At 47.0% G+C, this 13,132-nt stretch overlaps 1 protein-coding gene across 1 annotated transcript; it reads left to right on the plus strand.

The window, feature by feature from the left end:
* Positions 1 to 903: 903 nt before the first annotated feature.
* Positions 904 to 10,790, plus strand: MYOZ1 (myozenin 1). The gene is made up of 6 exons (XM_008064269.1): positions 904 to 1,247; positions 3,078 to 3,168; positions 4,715 to 4,893; positions 8,673 to 8,919; positions 9,591 to 9,756; positions 10,282 to 10,790. Exons 2-6 carry the CDS (start codon positions 3,096 to 3,098, stop codon positions 10,511 to 10,513), a joined length of 897 nt encoding a protein of 298 aa, XP_008062460.1. The 5' UTR covers positions 904 to 1,247; positions 3,078 to 3,095; the 3' UTR covers positions 10,514 to 10,790.
* The last annotated feature ends 2,342 nt before the right edge of the window (positions 10,791 to 13,132 follow it).

Raw genomic sequence — 13,132 nt, forward strand, 5'->3', positions numbered from 1 at the left:
AGATGAGGTCTCGCCTGCCCAGGCGAGTCTCCAACCCGCGGGCTCAGGCAATCCACTCACCTCAGCCTCCCACAGGCGCGGGATTACAGGCTTAGCCCCCGAGCCCGGTTGAAAAGCCATTTCTTAAGGCAGTAGCAACAGGGCAACAGGGTGGTGACTATAACAGAGATGCTGTAGCAGCTGGTTCCAGAACTTAAGCAGAAGGTGCAGGAAGATCGTGCGGTGACCAAGGAAGGAGCTGGGCAAATTACAGGTGTCCCCAGAAGGGCTTTCAAGCTTGTGCCTCTCACTAGAGCCTCCTTTGGAACAGTACTAATGGGATAGTCTAGATCTTATGGGGCAGTGCACGTCCTTCAAACGAAATCCCAAGTAGGAACCTCAGAGGGTAAGGCCCTAGCAGGAAAGAGGCCTACATATGCTTCTCAGGGAGACATCAATGTCTATGCTGCCCAGCAAGCTGAACTGAGCGCTCCAACAACAGCAAATGGGGTTAAAAGGCAGCTCCAAGCATTCACCTGTCCTTATTACTGCCAGAGTTCAAGTGGAAAGAAAAGGGAGTGAGGCAGACAGAATAATTGGTCGAGTCTTCCCCATAATCCTCCCAGACTGTCTAGGTAGCACCGGGTTTGGTTACTGTGGTTCCTTACCCTGCCAAGATCTGGCCCTCACAGAGAAAAGACCAACCCATCCAGGAACTTTAAAAGCACAGTTCCACTATGAAGATTTCCCCACCCCAAACATAGTGCCTTAAGCCTCTCACCCCCAAAAACACCCACAGGTCACTCCAGCTCTGGCCTCGATTGGCTCTGAGTGACCTCAGGGAATGTTCTCCAGGTTCTGTCTCCCACTCTGAATTCCTATCCATCACTTGTTGCCCACTTCCTCTCTTCTTCTCAGTCTTCAGTTTCTCCTTTGATGTTGCTTTGGATCTCAGACTCTAAGTGTAAAGGGAAAGGGAGTTGCTGGTGCAGACTGATCTCTGGTGCAGATGGCTCAGTGAGAGAATCCCAAAGACCTTTTCTCCTCTTCTGGAGCCAGGCAAGGAAGGCGGGATCTTGGTTCCAGGGTCTCAGTACCCCCTGTGCCATTTGAGCTGCTTGTACTCATCATCTCTATTAATAACCATCCGCCCTCCCCCACTGCCAGTGCTGCCCCCAGCCTGCCCAGCTCGTGTTCTCCGGTCACAGCAGCTCAGTTCTCCAAAGCTGCTGGACCCCAGGGAGAGCTGACCACCGCCTGAGCAGCCGGTAAGTCTCCAGTTCTATGGTTAGAGGAGCTGGAGCCCACTCTGTTGACTTCTGTGTCTACAACTGTGATTCTTGATCCTGGGGAAGTATCCCTCCTCCCCATCTATGCTTCATTTCCAGCTGTCCAGTTTAGGGGAGCCATAGAAAGTTGGAAGGAGAGGGGCCCAGGAGGGTGGGAATGGCAGTATTGGGGGAGGCACTGGAAGAATGGGAAGGGAGACCACACTAAGTCAGTAGAGTTGTGGATGTGTTTTTGAGACAAGACTCAGCGGAGGACAGCATTTCGCTGGGTGCCAACTTCTGTTAAGGGACTGGAGTCTGTATCTTTTCCCAGCTTGTCCACCTCCACTGCCAGGACCTTTACCATGTTCCCGTCCTCCCTCAATTCCCTTCTGCTATGATATTACTGAATGACATGTGTCAGGGTTCAAATGCCCTCGCTCCTCCTTGCTACTCTGCTCTGGAGCCTGGGGCGGGAGGGACTGAAGGAGTAAGGAGCACAGCCATGATCTCCCAGGCCATGTTCCAGCTGGCCCAGTGGAGGAGAAACAACCCCTCCTTTCTATGGAGAATGTTTTTGGCTGAATCTCTGCAACCCTGGCAGAACATATCTCTGTCTCCTCTCCTCCTAGCCCCGTCCCCCAGAATTTAGGGGAAGGCAGTGGCACACACATGGTCACCCCAGCATCGACTTGCTGGGCTCTGGTGATCCTTCCACCTCAACCTTCCGAGTAGCTGGAACTACAAGTATGCACTACCATGTCTGGGTAGTGATTTTTGATTTCTTGTAGAGATGAGGGCTCGTCAAGTTGCCCAGGCTGGTCTGGAACCCGCAGTCTCAGGTAATCCACTTGCCTTAGCCTCCCAAAGTTCTGGGATTACAGGCTGAGCCACAGAGCCCAGCTTTGTGGTTGTTTTTAAATACCCCACCCCCAGCTATGTTACTGATCCCTGTACCAACTCTATGTGAAACAGCTCACAAGAGTTTCATATAAGATAGGGGCAGGGGTGTGTCTATACTTCTTGCCCTCTCGCTCCCAAAAATACAAGTCCTAAAGCAGTGAGTTTTTCCCTTTTGGGAGAATACATATCTTTTAAAAAATGTTATAAAATTTTGTCCCCTAGGCCAGGCACAATGACTCACACCTGTAATCCCAGCACTTTGGGAGGCTGAGGTGGGAGGATTGCTTCAGCCCAGGAATTGGAGACCAGCCTAGGCAACATAGTAAGACCTCATCTCTACAAAAAAAAAAATCAAAAAATTAGCCAGGTGTGGTGGCACATGCCTGTAGTCCCAGCTACTCAGAAGGCGGAGCAGAAGGATAATCTGAACCCAGAAGGTCAAGGCTGTGGTGAGCCATGAGCATGCCACTGCACCCCAGCCTGGGAGATAGAGTGGGACCCAACTAAAAAAATTTTTTTTGCCGGGCTCGGTGGTTCAGCTTGTAATCCTGTGCTTTGGGAGGCCAAGGTGAGTGAATTGCCTGAGCCTGTGGGTTCGAGACCCACCTGGGCAACTTGGCGAGACATCATCTCTACAATAAATCAAAAAAATTAGCCAGGCGTGGTAGTGCACACCTGTAGTTCCAGCTACTTGGGAGACTGAGGCGGAAGGATCACTGGAGCCCAGCAGGTTGAGGCTGCAGTGGCCGGGAGTGGCCACTGTACTCTAGTCTGGGTGGCTGAGTGAGACTCCAACTCAAAAAAAAAAAAAAAATTTTTTTTTTTGTTTTCTGAAGCCCTTAACCCCAATTTAAGATATACTACTGCAGACACTCACTCTTTCTAGTCCCTTTGCATCCTTCAACTCCCCTTTCCCACCCTTTGCAGGCTGAATCCACCTCCACAATGCCACTCTCAGGAACCCCTGCCCCCAACAAGAAGAGGAAATCCAGTAAGCTGATCATGGAACTCACTGGAGGTAAGGCATGTTTGCAATCTACCTAGTATGGACTTCTTAAGAGCTTCCCTGACCCAAGTGTCCCAGAAATATCATAAAGTTATATATGTCTCAGGGTGAACAGACAGGAGGAATCTCAGTGGTGAGAGAGTGGGAGAGTAGGGAATAGAGGGGAGGATAAGAAGGGCAGGGAGAGCCGGGCTTGGTGGCTCAGCCTGTAATCTCGCGCCTTTGGGAGGCTGAGGTGAGTGAATTGCCTGAGCCCGCGGGTTCGAGACCCGCCTGGGCAGCGAGACCTCATCTCTACAATAAATCAAAAAATCAGCCGGGCGTGGTAGTGCATGCCTGTAATTCTGGATACTTGGAAGACTGAGGAGGAAGGATCGCCGGAGCCCAGCAGGTAGAGGCTGCGGTGGCCAGGAGCGGCCACTGCACTCCAGTCTGGGAGACAGAGTGAGACTCCAACTCAAAAACAAAACAAAACAAAACAAAAAAAAAACAGAAGGGCAGGGAGAAAGAGGGAGAAAGGATTCAAAACTGACTACTCAACCGGGCTTGGTGGCTCAGCCTGTAATCCCGCGCTTTTGGAGGCTGAGGTGAGTGGATTGCCTGAGTCCACGGGTTCGAGACCCGCCTGGGCAACTTGGCGAGATCTCATCTCTACAATAAATCAAAAAATTAGCCGGGGGTGGTAGTGCGCACCTGTAGTTCCAGCTACTTGGAAGGCTGAGGCAGAAGGATCACCGGAGCCCAGTAGGTAGAGGGAGCGGCCACTGCACTCCAGTCTGGGTGACAGAGTGAGACTCCAATTCAAAAACAAAAACCAAAAACAAAAACAAACTGTCTACTCATCCACCCTTTTCACCTCCTAATTTGAGACAATACCCTTCCATATTACCCAGCACAGGTCTAAGATCATAGGATCCATGGGTCAGTAAGGTATATTTGAGGAAGAAAATGCCACTGAGACTGGCACAGATTATGATCTCAATAAGCATTAAATTTCCTTACTGCTTTCCACAGAGCTGGGGAGCCTGTGTAAGCACTTAAAATGGAAAATTGCATAGGCATGTTTCTTGGGGGTGGGCAGGAGTACATGCATGTGAAAACCTCTCCCAATACCTAGAGGATCTCTGGAGCCAGAGTTCCCTGAGAAGAAAAGGGAAGGGAATTAAAATAGGAGTCTGTATTTAGAGGACTAGCCAACAAAGGTTGACTTTCCCCCATGCCATAATTTCTCCAGTGGCCTTCATCTATGATGTTCCTTTATTCCTTTTGCGCTGCACCCCATGCCCACGCTTCTGTTCCCCCATTCACCTCTCGATTCTAGTATCCCCACTATGTCCACTCTGCACCCTAGTTCCCAAGCATTCTGTTCAAATCCCAGGAAATCAAAATATCTCACAACTAGATAAAGTTTGGTCAGACATCACAGACATCATCTGCTTCTCTAAATGATCTCTGCCAGGACACATAGACACTTAGTTGTAGATGGGGTTTGCATTCTGAGCCCAGAAAACTCTATTTTCCTCTTTCCCTTGCTTCTTCCTTCCCACCTCCCTGAAAGGTGGACGGGAGAGCTCAGGCCTGAACCTAGGCAAAAAGATCAGTGTCCCAAGGGATGTGATGCTGGAGGAGCTATCGCTGCTTACCAATCGGGGCTCCAAGATGTTCAAACTACGGCAAATGCGGGTAGAAAAATTCATCTATGAGAACCACCCTGATGTTTTTTCAGACAACTCAATGGTAAGTTTAGAATTTTACCACTGTCTCAAAGCCTAATGCTTTTTCTGACAGCTTCTTAGTAGGCCCTGAACCTCCAAAATACCATCAACATTCTCTCCCTGAAAATTTATCAGCTCATTAAACCTAATGAGCCCCTAACAGCTCCAAGGTGAATTACAGTCCACTTCTGAAACTCAGTATCCATGTTAGAGTCTGTGAAGGTGTGTGGAGTACCACACCTTCAAAGAGAAAAATTCCTTCCCAGTATGTGCTAAAGATAGGGTTGACAGATAAAACACAGAATGTTCAGTCACACACACACACACACACACACACACACACACACACATACACACTTTTTTTAAAAAGCAGGATTTATTGAGAGACAGAAAAGCTCCCATAGTGGGACGAGGGGAGCTAAGGGGGTTGCCCAGTCCTATATTTTGAAGTTGATATACACAATGAATAATTTTTTAAAGTATGTCTTATGTAATATTTGGGACATAAGATAAAATAAAATGCATTTATTTAGAAAGAAGACAAAATTAAGTTTTAAAAGTACAAGATAGCCAATTAAATTTGAGTTTCAGATACATAGTGTAAACTTTTAAAATCTTTTTTCTTTTTTTTTGAGTTGGAGTCTCACTCTGTCACCCAGACTGGAGTGCAGTGGCCGCTCCCGGCCACCGCAGCCTCGACCTGCTGACCTCCGGCGATCCTTCCACCTCAGCCTTCCAAGTAGCCGGAATTACAGGCATGCGCTACCACGCCCGGCTGATTTTTTGATTTGTTGTAAAGATGAGGTCTCGCCAAGTTGCCCAGGCGGGTCTCAAACCCATGGGCTCAGGCAATCCACTCACCTCAGCGTGAGATTACAGGCTGAGCCACTGAGCCCGGCTATCTTTTTTTTCTTAATAAATCCTTTTTTTATTTTTGAGTTGGAGTCTCATTCAGTTGCCCAGACTGGAGTGCAGTGGCCGCTCCCGGCCACCGCAGCCTCCACCTGCTGGGCTCCGGCGATCCTTCCGCCTCAGACCTTCCAAGTAACCGGAACTACAGACGCGTGCTACCTCGCCCGGCTAATTTTTTTATTTATTGTAGAGATGAGGTCTCGCCAAGTTGCCCAGGCGGGTCTCGAATCTGCGGGCTCAGGCAATCCACTCACCTCAGCCTCCCAAAGCGCTGGGATTACAGGCTGAGCCACCAAGCCCGGCCTTAATAAATACTTTTAAATATATGTCCCATGTAATATTTGAGACATTAAAATAAAATTACAAGCCGAGCTTGGTGGCTCAGCCTGTAATCCCGTGCCTTGGGAGGCTGAAGTAAGTGAATTGCCTGAGCCCGCGGGTTCGAGACCTGCCAGGTCAACTTGGCGAGACCTCATCTCTACAATAAATCAAAAATCAGCCGGGTGTGGTAGCGCACACCTATAATTCTGGCTACTCAGAAGGCTGAGGCGGAAGAATTGCTGGAGCCCAGCAGGTCGAGGCTGTGGTGGCCAGTCTGGGCGAAAGAGGGAGACTCCAACTCAAAAAAATTAATTAATTAATTAAATAAAATTACAGGATGCACACCTGAATTTGAATTTTAGATGCAAAATTATTATTATTATTATTATTATTTTTGATAGAGATGAGATGTTGCTATGTTGCCTAGGCTGGTCTCAAACTCTTGGACTCAAGTGATCCTCCCTCCTTGGTTTTGCAAAGTGTTGGGTTTACAGGCATGAGCCACCATGCCTGGCTAATTTTTTTTTTTTTTGAGTTGGAATCTCACTCTGTCGCCCAGACTGGAGTGCAGTGGCCGCTCCTGGCCACTGCAGCCTCAACCTGCTGGGCTCCAGCGATCCTTCTGCCTCAGCCTTCCAAGTAGCTGGAACTATAGGCGCGCGCTACCATGCTCGGCTAATTTTTTGATTTATTGTAGAGATGAGGTCTCGCCAAGTTGCCCAAGTGGGCTCGAACCCACGAGCTCAGGCAATCCACTCACCTCAGCCTCCCCAAACGCTGGGATTACAGACTGAGCCACCAAACCTGGCTTTTTTTTTTTTTTTTTGAGTTGGAGTCGCTCAAACTGGAGTACAGTGGCATTCTTATGACCACCACAGCCTCTTCCTGCTGGGCCCAGGCAATCCTTTTACCTCAGCCTTCCAAGTAGCTGGGACTACAGGCATGTGCCATCATGCCTGGCTAGTTTTTCTTGATTTATTGTAGAGATGAGATCTTGCCAGGTTGCCCAGGCTGGTCTTGAACCTGTGGGCTCAGGCAATTCTCTCACCTTGGCCTTCCAAAGTGCTGGGATTATAGGCATGAGCCACCGCACCTGGCCTAGCCACCATGCCTGGCTAATTTTTGTTCCTTTTATTTTATAAAAATTTTTGTTTTAAAGATTTGGGGTACAATTCAGGGCTAGGTACATCAGTGGTCATGTACAGGTAAAATTTGGGCCTCCCCTTAGTCCCCATTTTGCCAGGTTGGAGATTGGGTACCCCTTATTGATGTTATGTGGCCCCCCTCCCCTGGCAGTGTCCCACTACTGCCATACTTTTTTTTTTTGTAGAGACGAGGTCTCATTATGTTGACCAGGCTGACCTTGAGCTTCTGGGCTCAAGTGATCCTCTGGTCTTGGCCTATGAAAATGTGAGAACTAACCACTGCACCTGACCAAAATGAATAACTTTTTAGTGTAAGTAAGACCCATGCAATATTTGAGGCATATTTATACTAAAAAAGTATTTGTTGTTCATCTGAAACTCAAATTTAAGTGGTATCCTTTATTTTATTTGCTAAATCTGGCAACCCTAGGAAGAGTTAAGTGAGTTTTTATAGCCATCTCCTGTCTGAGCCATTCTTTCATTTAAAGTGTCATTCTCTTCCCTAAAGACCTCAGGTGTAGAGTCTGAAACTATCCTTTTTCAAGGTTCCACATCTTGAAGTCAGGCTCCTGCTCCAAAGAAAAAGGAGTAGGGATTGGAGAGGGGCCAGACAGAAGATGTTATAACTGAGAAAGAGAGAACCTTCTCCATTTCCTTTCTTCCTCCTCCACCTTCTCTGGGTGCCTGGGGGAGGGTGGAAATAGATGCCTACATGGGGACAGGGATAGAAATGTCTGTTACTGGCCCCTATGTAGGAGCAGAGTAAAAGTGCTGAGCTGCTCATATCTAACTTTAGGAGGCCAAACGCCCTCTTCCCTGCCTGGGTCTGGTTACACTGGGTGGGGCATGGGGGTGTACATGGTGGGATGGCCAGGAGAGCCTCCTGAAGGAGTTGGCGGGGTTATTTTTAGGCTTTGGGGCTGAATCTAGTGTTGCCCTTTTGGCCACCCTTCCCCCACCCGCTACAGTTTCACTGTCAGGAAGTCCTGGTGCAACAGGCACCAAGAGAAGAGAGGGAGTGAGAAAGTTCTGACTGTGGGACAAGCTGAGAAAGGAAGGGGGCAGAAATCTCTCTAGATCTTCAAATTAAGACTGGTTTCTCCATGGAAACTCCTTCCTTTCAAATTTTGTTGAGCAGAAGTCTTGGTCTTCTTTGCCTCAGCAAGGATGGGCAAAAGGAATGTGGAGAATGAACTGCTCTTACCCTAAGGTATAATCGGAGGAAATGAGCCAAGGGAGTCCTAACCTTAAGAAGAATTTAATTCCTTTCAGCCTATCTACTATCCATCTTTTGAAGGAGGGAATCTCAGAGGAGTCAGTGTCTTTGGGTTGCAACTATCTCCTCCTTTGCTGTACATACATTTGGTTTTGTGCATTTTCCACACCCATTGCTAATCTTCTCTCACTTTGTCTTCCTTTTCAGGATCACTTCCAGAAGTTCCTTCCCACAGTGGGGGGACAACTGGGCACAGCTGGTCATGGATTCTCCTACAGCAAGAGCAGTGGCGGAGGCCAGGCAGGGGGCAGTGGCTCTGCCGGACAGTATGGCTCTGACCAGCAGCACCATCAGGGCCCTAGGTCTGGAGCTGGGGGTACAGGTGGTCCTGGGGGACAGGCTGGCAGAGGAGGAGGAGCTGCTGGCACAGCAGGGGTTGGCGAAACAGGATCAGGCAAGTACTCTCACCCAAGAATAATGAATCTTACCCCTAGAGAAGAGTTGTTCTAGGAACGATGCTTTGTCTGGGTGTGGGGAACAGGGGAACCTAGGTGAAATATCTCGATGGACTCTCTGGGTTCAGGAGGATACAAAGATATGTTTATTCTATCCAGAAGCCTAGTCACCTTCCTTGCTTTTCAGATTTAGTCACAGATCTGATCTCAGTCTATCATTAGTGTATAAGGTCACTAATCTTATACAATTACTAGGATGTTATACTTTTGGCCCCAGCAACTTCCATAGTACAGGGATGTAGAATTAACTTTCTTTCTTTTTTTTTTTTTTTTTGAGTTGGAGTCTCACTCAGACTGGAGTGCAGTGGCCGCTCCCAGCCACTGCAGCCTTGACCTGCTGGGCTCTGGTGATCCTTCTGCTTCAGCCTTCCAAGTAGCTGGAACTACAGGCGCGCGCTACCACGCCTGGCTCATTTTTGATTTATTGCAGAGACGAGGTCTCGCCAAGTTGCCTAGGCGGGTCTCGAACCCTCGGGCTCAGACAATCCACTCACCTCAGCTTCCCAAAGCACTGGGATTACAGGCTGAGCCACCGAGCCCGGCTAGAATTAACTTTCATTGGCTACTAACTGCTATTATTTGACGTACTTTTCTCTCCCGTGGCTACCAGGAGACCAGGCAGGTGGAGAAGGAAAACATATCACTGTGTTCAAGACCTATATTTCCCCATGGGAGCGAGCCATGGGGGTTGATTCCCAGCAAAAAGTGGAACTTGGCATTGACCTGCTGGCCTATGGGGCCAAAGCTGATCTCCCCAAATATAAGTCCTTCAACAGGTAGGGGAAATGGGGGAAGGAACCAGATGCATTCCAGTGTATGGTATTGTGCCCTTAGTTAGGAAGGAGACTTTAATTAAAATGTTTCAGAAAGAGGCTAAGCAGTGACGGCAGGAATATGGGTTTCCTAATCAAAGGCTTTTGCTGTTTTCACTCTAGCTTGGTTTCATCACAGCAGTGTGATAAAAAAATAGGGGTCACTACACTGTAATTTAAGGTGGCCTCAGATCCTTGGGTCTATAGTATTTGGAGTCACCTTCTCTGAAATGCTGGTCTGGGTCACAACTATACATGAGACTCTCTGTCTAGTATCCACTAGAATTTTTTCTCATTATTACCTTTGGAAAAACAAGCAAACCAGGAAGGCAAAACGGGGTGCCAAGGAAGAAGAAGAATAAGGAGTATATAAGTAATCTCAAACAAGAACTTTCAGACTTTCCCATTTTTAAAACAGGGTAACATCTCATGATAACGCTCTGTTTCTTTTGTTCTGATTCTTAATTAAATAATATGTTCTCTTCTCAGGACGGCAATGCCCTATGGTGGATATGAGAAGGCCTCCAAACGCATGACCTTCCAGATGCCCAAATTTGACCTGGGGCCCCTGCTGAGTGAACCCCTGGTCCTCTATAACCAGAACCTCTCCAACAGGCCTTCTTTCAATCGAACCCCTATTCCTTGGTTGAGCTCTGGGGAGCATGTAGACTACCATGTGGATATTGGCATCCCCTTGGATGGAGAAACAGAGGAGCTGTGAGGTGTTTCTACCTCTAGTTTGAATCAAGTTTCCCCTCTCTGGTTCCAATTTGGAGAGAGAATGAGGAGCAGGATACCCCCACTATTAATCCAGTATACTTGTGGGAATGGAGGGAAAAAGGAGAGAGACATCTGCCTTTCCATCCTTCATTCCAAGTCTCTACTCCAAGTATACTTTCTCACCAGCTCGGCGCTCCCCTATCAATTGCTCCACATGGAACCTGCCCCTTTATGGAATTTGCTCAGCCAGCGGTAACAATCAATAAACTTCAAGGAAATGAACTGATTCTTCCTCTGATATTTGAGGGCAGATGAAAGCTGAGGCTAACAATGCACAGAGACTAATTAGAGCCAAATACTAAGTATTCATTATTCAGACTTTAAGACCAGACCTGAGCTCTGGTTGCTTACACACCCACCAAACCACATTCATAGTTATATACAAAGAAAAATTTATTCTGTAGTATATGAGACAAATAATTATGCACAAACACATGTGCTGGCCCATATGTGGGCAAAGTTAAAAAGCTACTATACACTGTACAGGAAATAGATGTTGGTGACCCTGGTGTTCTCTTTCTGTAGTTGATTAGAAGTTGGGATAAGCAGGGTTACCCTGATTGTCACAGACCTAAAGCATGCCATAAAGCTTCTAGATGACACCAGAGTGGGCTTAGGAGCATATGTGTCAAAGGTTATAGATTCCCAAAGGGATGAAATAGAATAGGGAATCATGTAGAATCCAGAAGGAAATGGGAGAAGTCAGCTACAATTATAGTATACCATGCTCTGTGTGAACACAGCAAGAGAAGATCTAAGGGTTACAAGGGCACTGCAGTGGTGCCCAGAAAGCACCATGATTGGGAATAAAGCATGAGAGCTCAATAGAATGAGCAACAATACTCTTTTTACTGATTTCAAGCATCAGGTCTTAAGAGTCCCAGGCTTACTCCTAAGTTCCTCAAAGTAAGAGTGATGCAGACCAGGAAGAAATAAAAGATGGCAACAGGGTCTGGGAAAATAACATCTAAGGAGAGCTGGATGAAATTCAGCCAACTTTATAAGTTGTTAATAGATTAAGTTGCCAGAGTCTGCATTAAACTGATCAAATTTTAGTGGACCTTGGATCACATGACATTTACCCTCGACATCTCCATTGATAATCTAAAGAATAAGTTTTGGAAAATTTATACCTTCTATAAACTTGTATATAAAATGCTATTTCTATGTACATCTTTCCAAGGAGAGGGTTGTCATAGTTTGGATTTCCCCTCAAATAGACCCTGAAACAAATATTTGGATACAAGTAGTTCATTTAGGAGGTGATCCCAGAAATCCAAGCAGTATAAGGGAGTGAGAAGAAAGTCAATAAAGGGTGCTTTGGGACCAGGTGCGGTGGCTCAGGCCTGTAATCTTAGCAATTTGGGAGACTGAGGCAAGAGGGTTCCCTGAGCCCAGGGGTTCAAGACCAGCCTGGGCAACTTGGCGAGACCTCATCTCTACAATAAATCAAAAATTAGTCAGGCATAGTAGTGCATGCCTGTAGTTTCAGAGGATTGCTTGAGCCCAGCAGGTCGAGGCAGTGGTGGCCTTGAGTGTGCCGCTGTACTTTAGCCTGGGTGACAGAGTGAGACTCCAACTCAAAAAGAAAGAGGAAAAAAAGGGTGCTTTGGGCCGGGCATGGTGGCTCACAACTGTAATCCCAGTGCTCTAGGAGGCTTAAGTGGGAGGATTGTTTGAGACCAGCCTGGACAACATAGCAACACTGTGTTTCTAAAAGAAAATTTTAAAAAATTAGCTGGGTATTGTGACATAAGCCTATAGTTTCAGCTACTCAGGGGGCTTAAGTTGGAGGAACTTTTGTGCCCAGGAGTTGGAGGTTATACCACTGCACTCCAGCCTGGGTGACAGGGCAAGACCATTCATTTTTTTAAGGGTGCTTTGTGTAAGTGGTGTCATTCCTACTAGGGAATCGAACAATGCTATTCAAAATATGGTCCATAGACTGGCAGCATCAGTGTCTCCTAGGAGCTTGGTTATGTTAACTCCCGCTGGCACTTCAAGATAGAGATACTCAGGTGTTTGAGGAAGGAAGCTTTGGGCCTGTACAGGATCTAGTTACCAATGTGGTAGTAAGGTCTGGGGTAGGCTGAGGGAATAGAAGGAAAGTGGGTAGGGCACAGATAAGAAATGGATAAGCCTTAGCCTTTATCAGTGTCTCAGGTTTATAAGTTAGTAAGTCCCCCCCATATTCTTTTAACAAATGTTTATTATGTGCCTGCTGTGAACCAGGTACTATGATTCTTTTAACAAATGTTTATTATGTGCCTGCTGTGAACCAGGTACTATGTGAGGCAAAAGAGGTATACCTTTCCTCCAGTCTGGGCAACAGAGGGAGACTCCAACTCAAAAAAAAAAAAAGTCAAATTACAATAAGTTACAACGGCAACTTAATGCATTACAGTGCACACTTCTACAGGATCCAGTCAATCTAGTCAAATTCTCAAGCTTTGCCATCTCTTTGCCTGGACACTGTTATTCTGTTTTTTTGTTGTTTTTCTTTTGAGTTGGAGTCTCACTCGGTCACCCAGACTGGAGTACAGTGGCCGCTCCCGGCCAC

This window comes from Carlito syrichta, unplaced genomic scaffold (assembly GCF_000164805.1).
Source record: "Carlito syrichta isolate Samal-C Ts95f unplaced genomic scaffold, Tarsius_syrichta-2.0.1 Scaffold307258, whole genome shotgun sequence".
Lineage (NCBI taxonomy): Eukaryota > Metazoa > Chordata > Mammalia > Primates > Tarsiidae > Carlito > Carlito syrichta.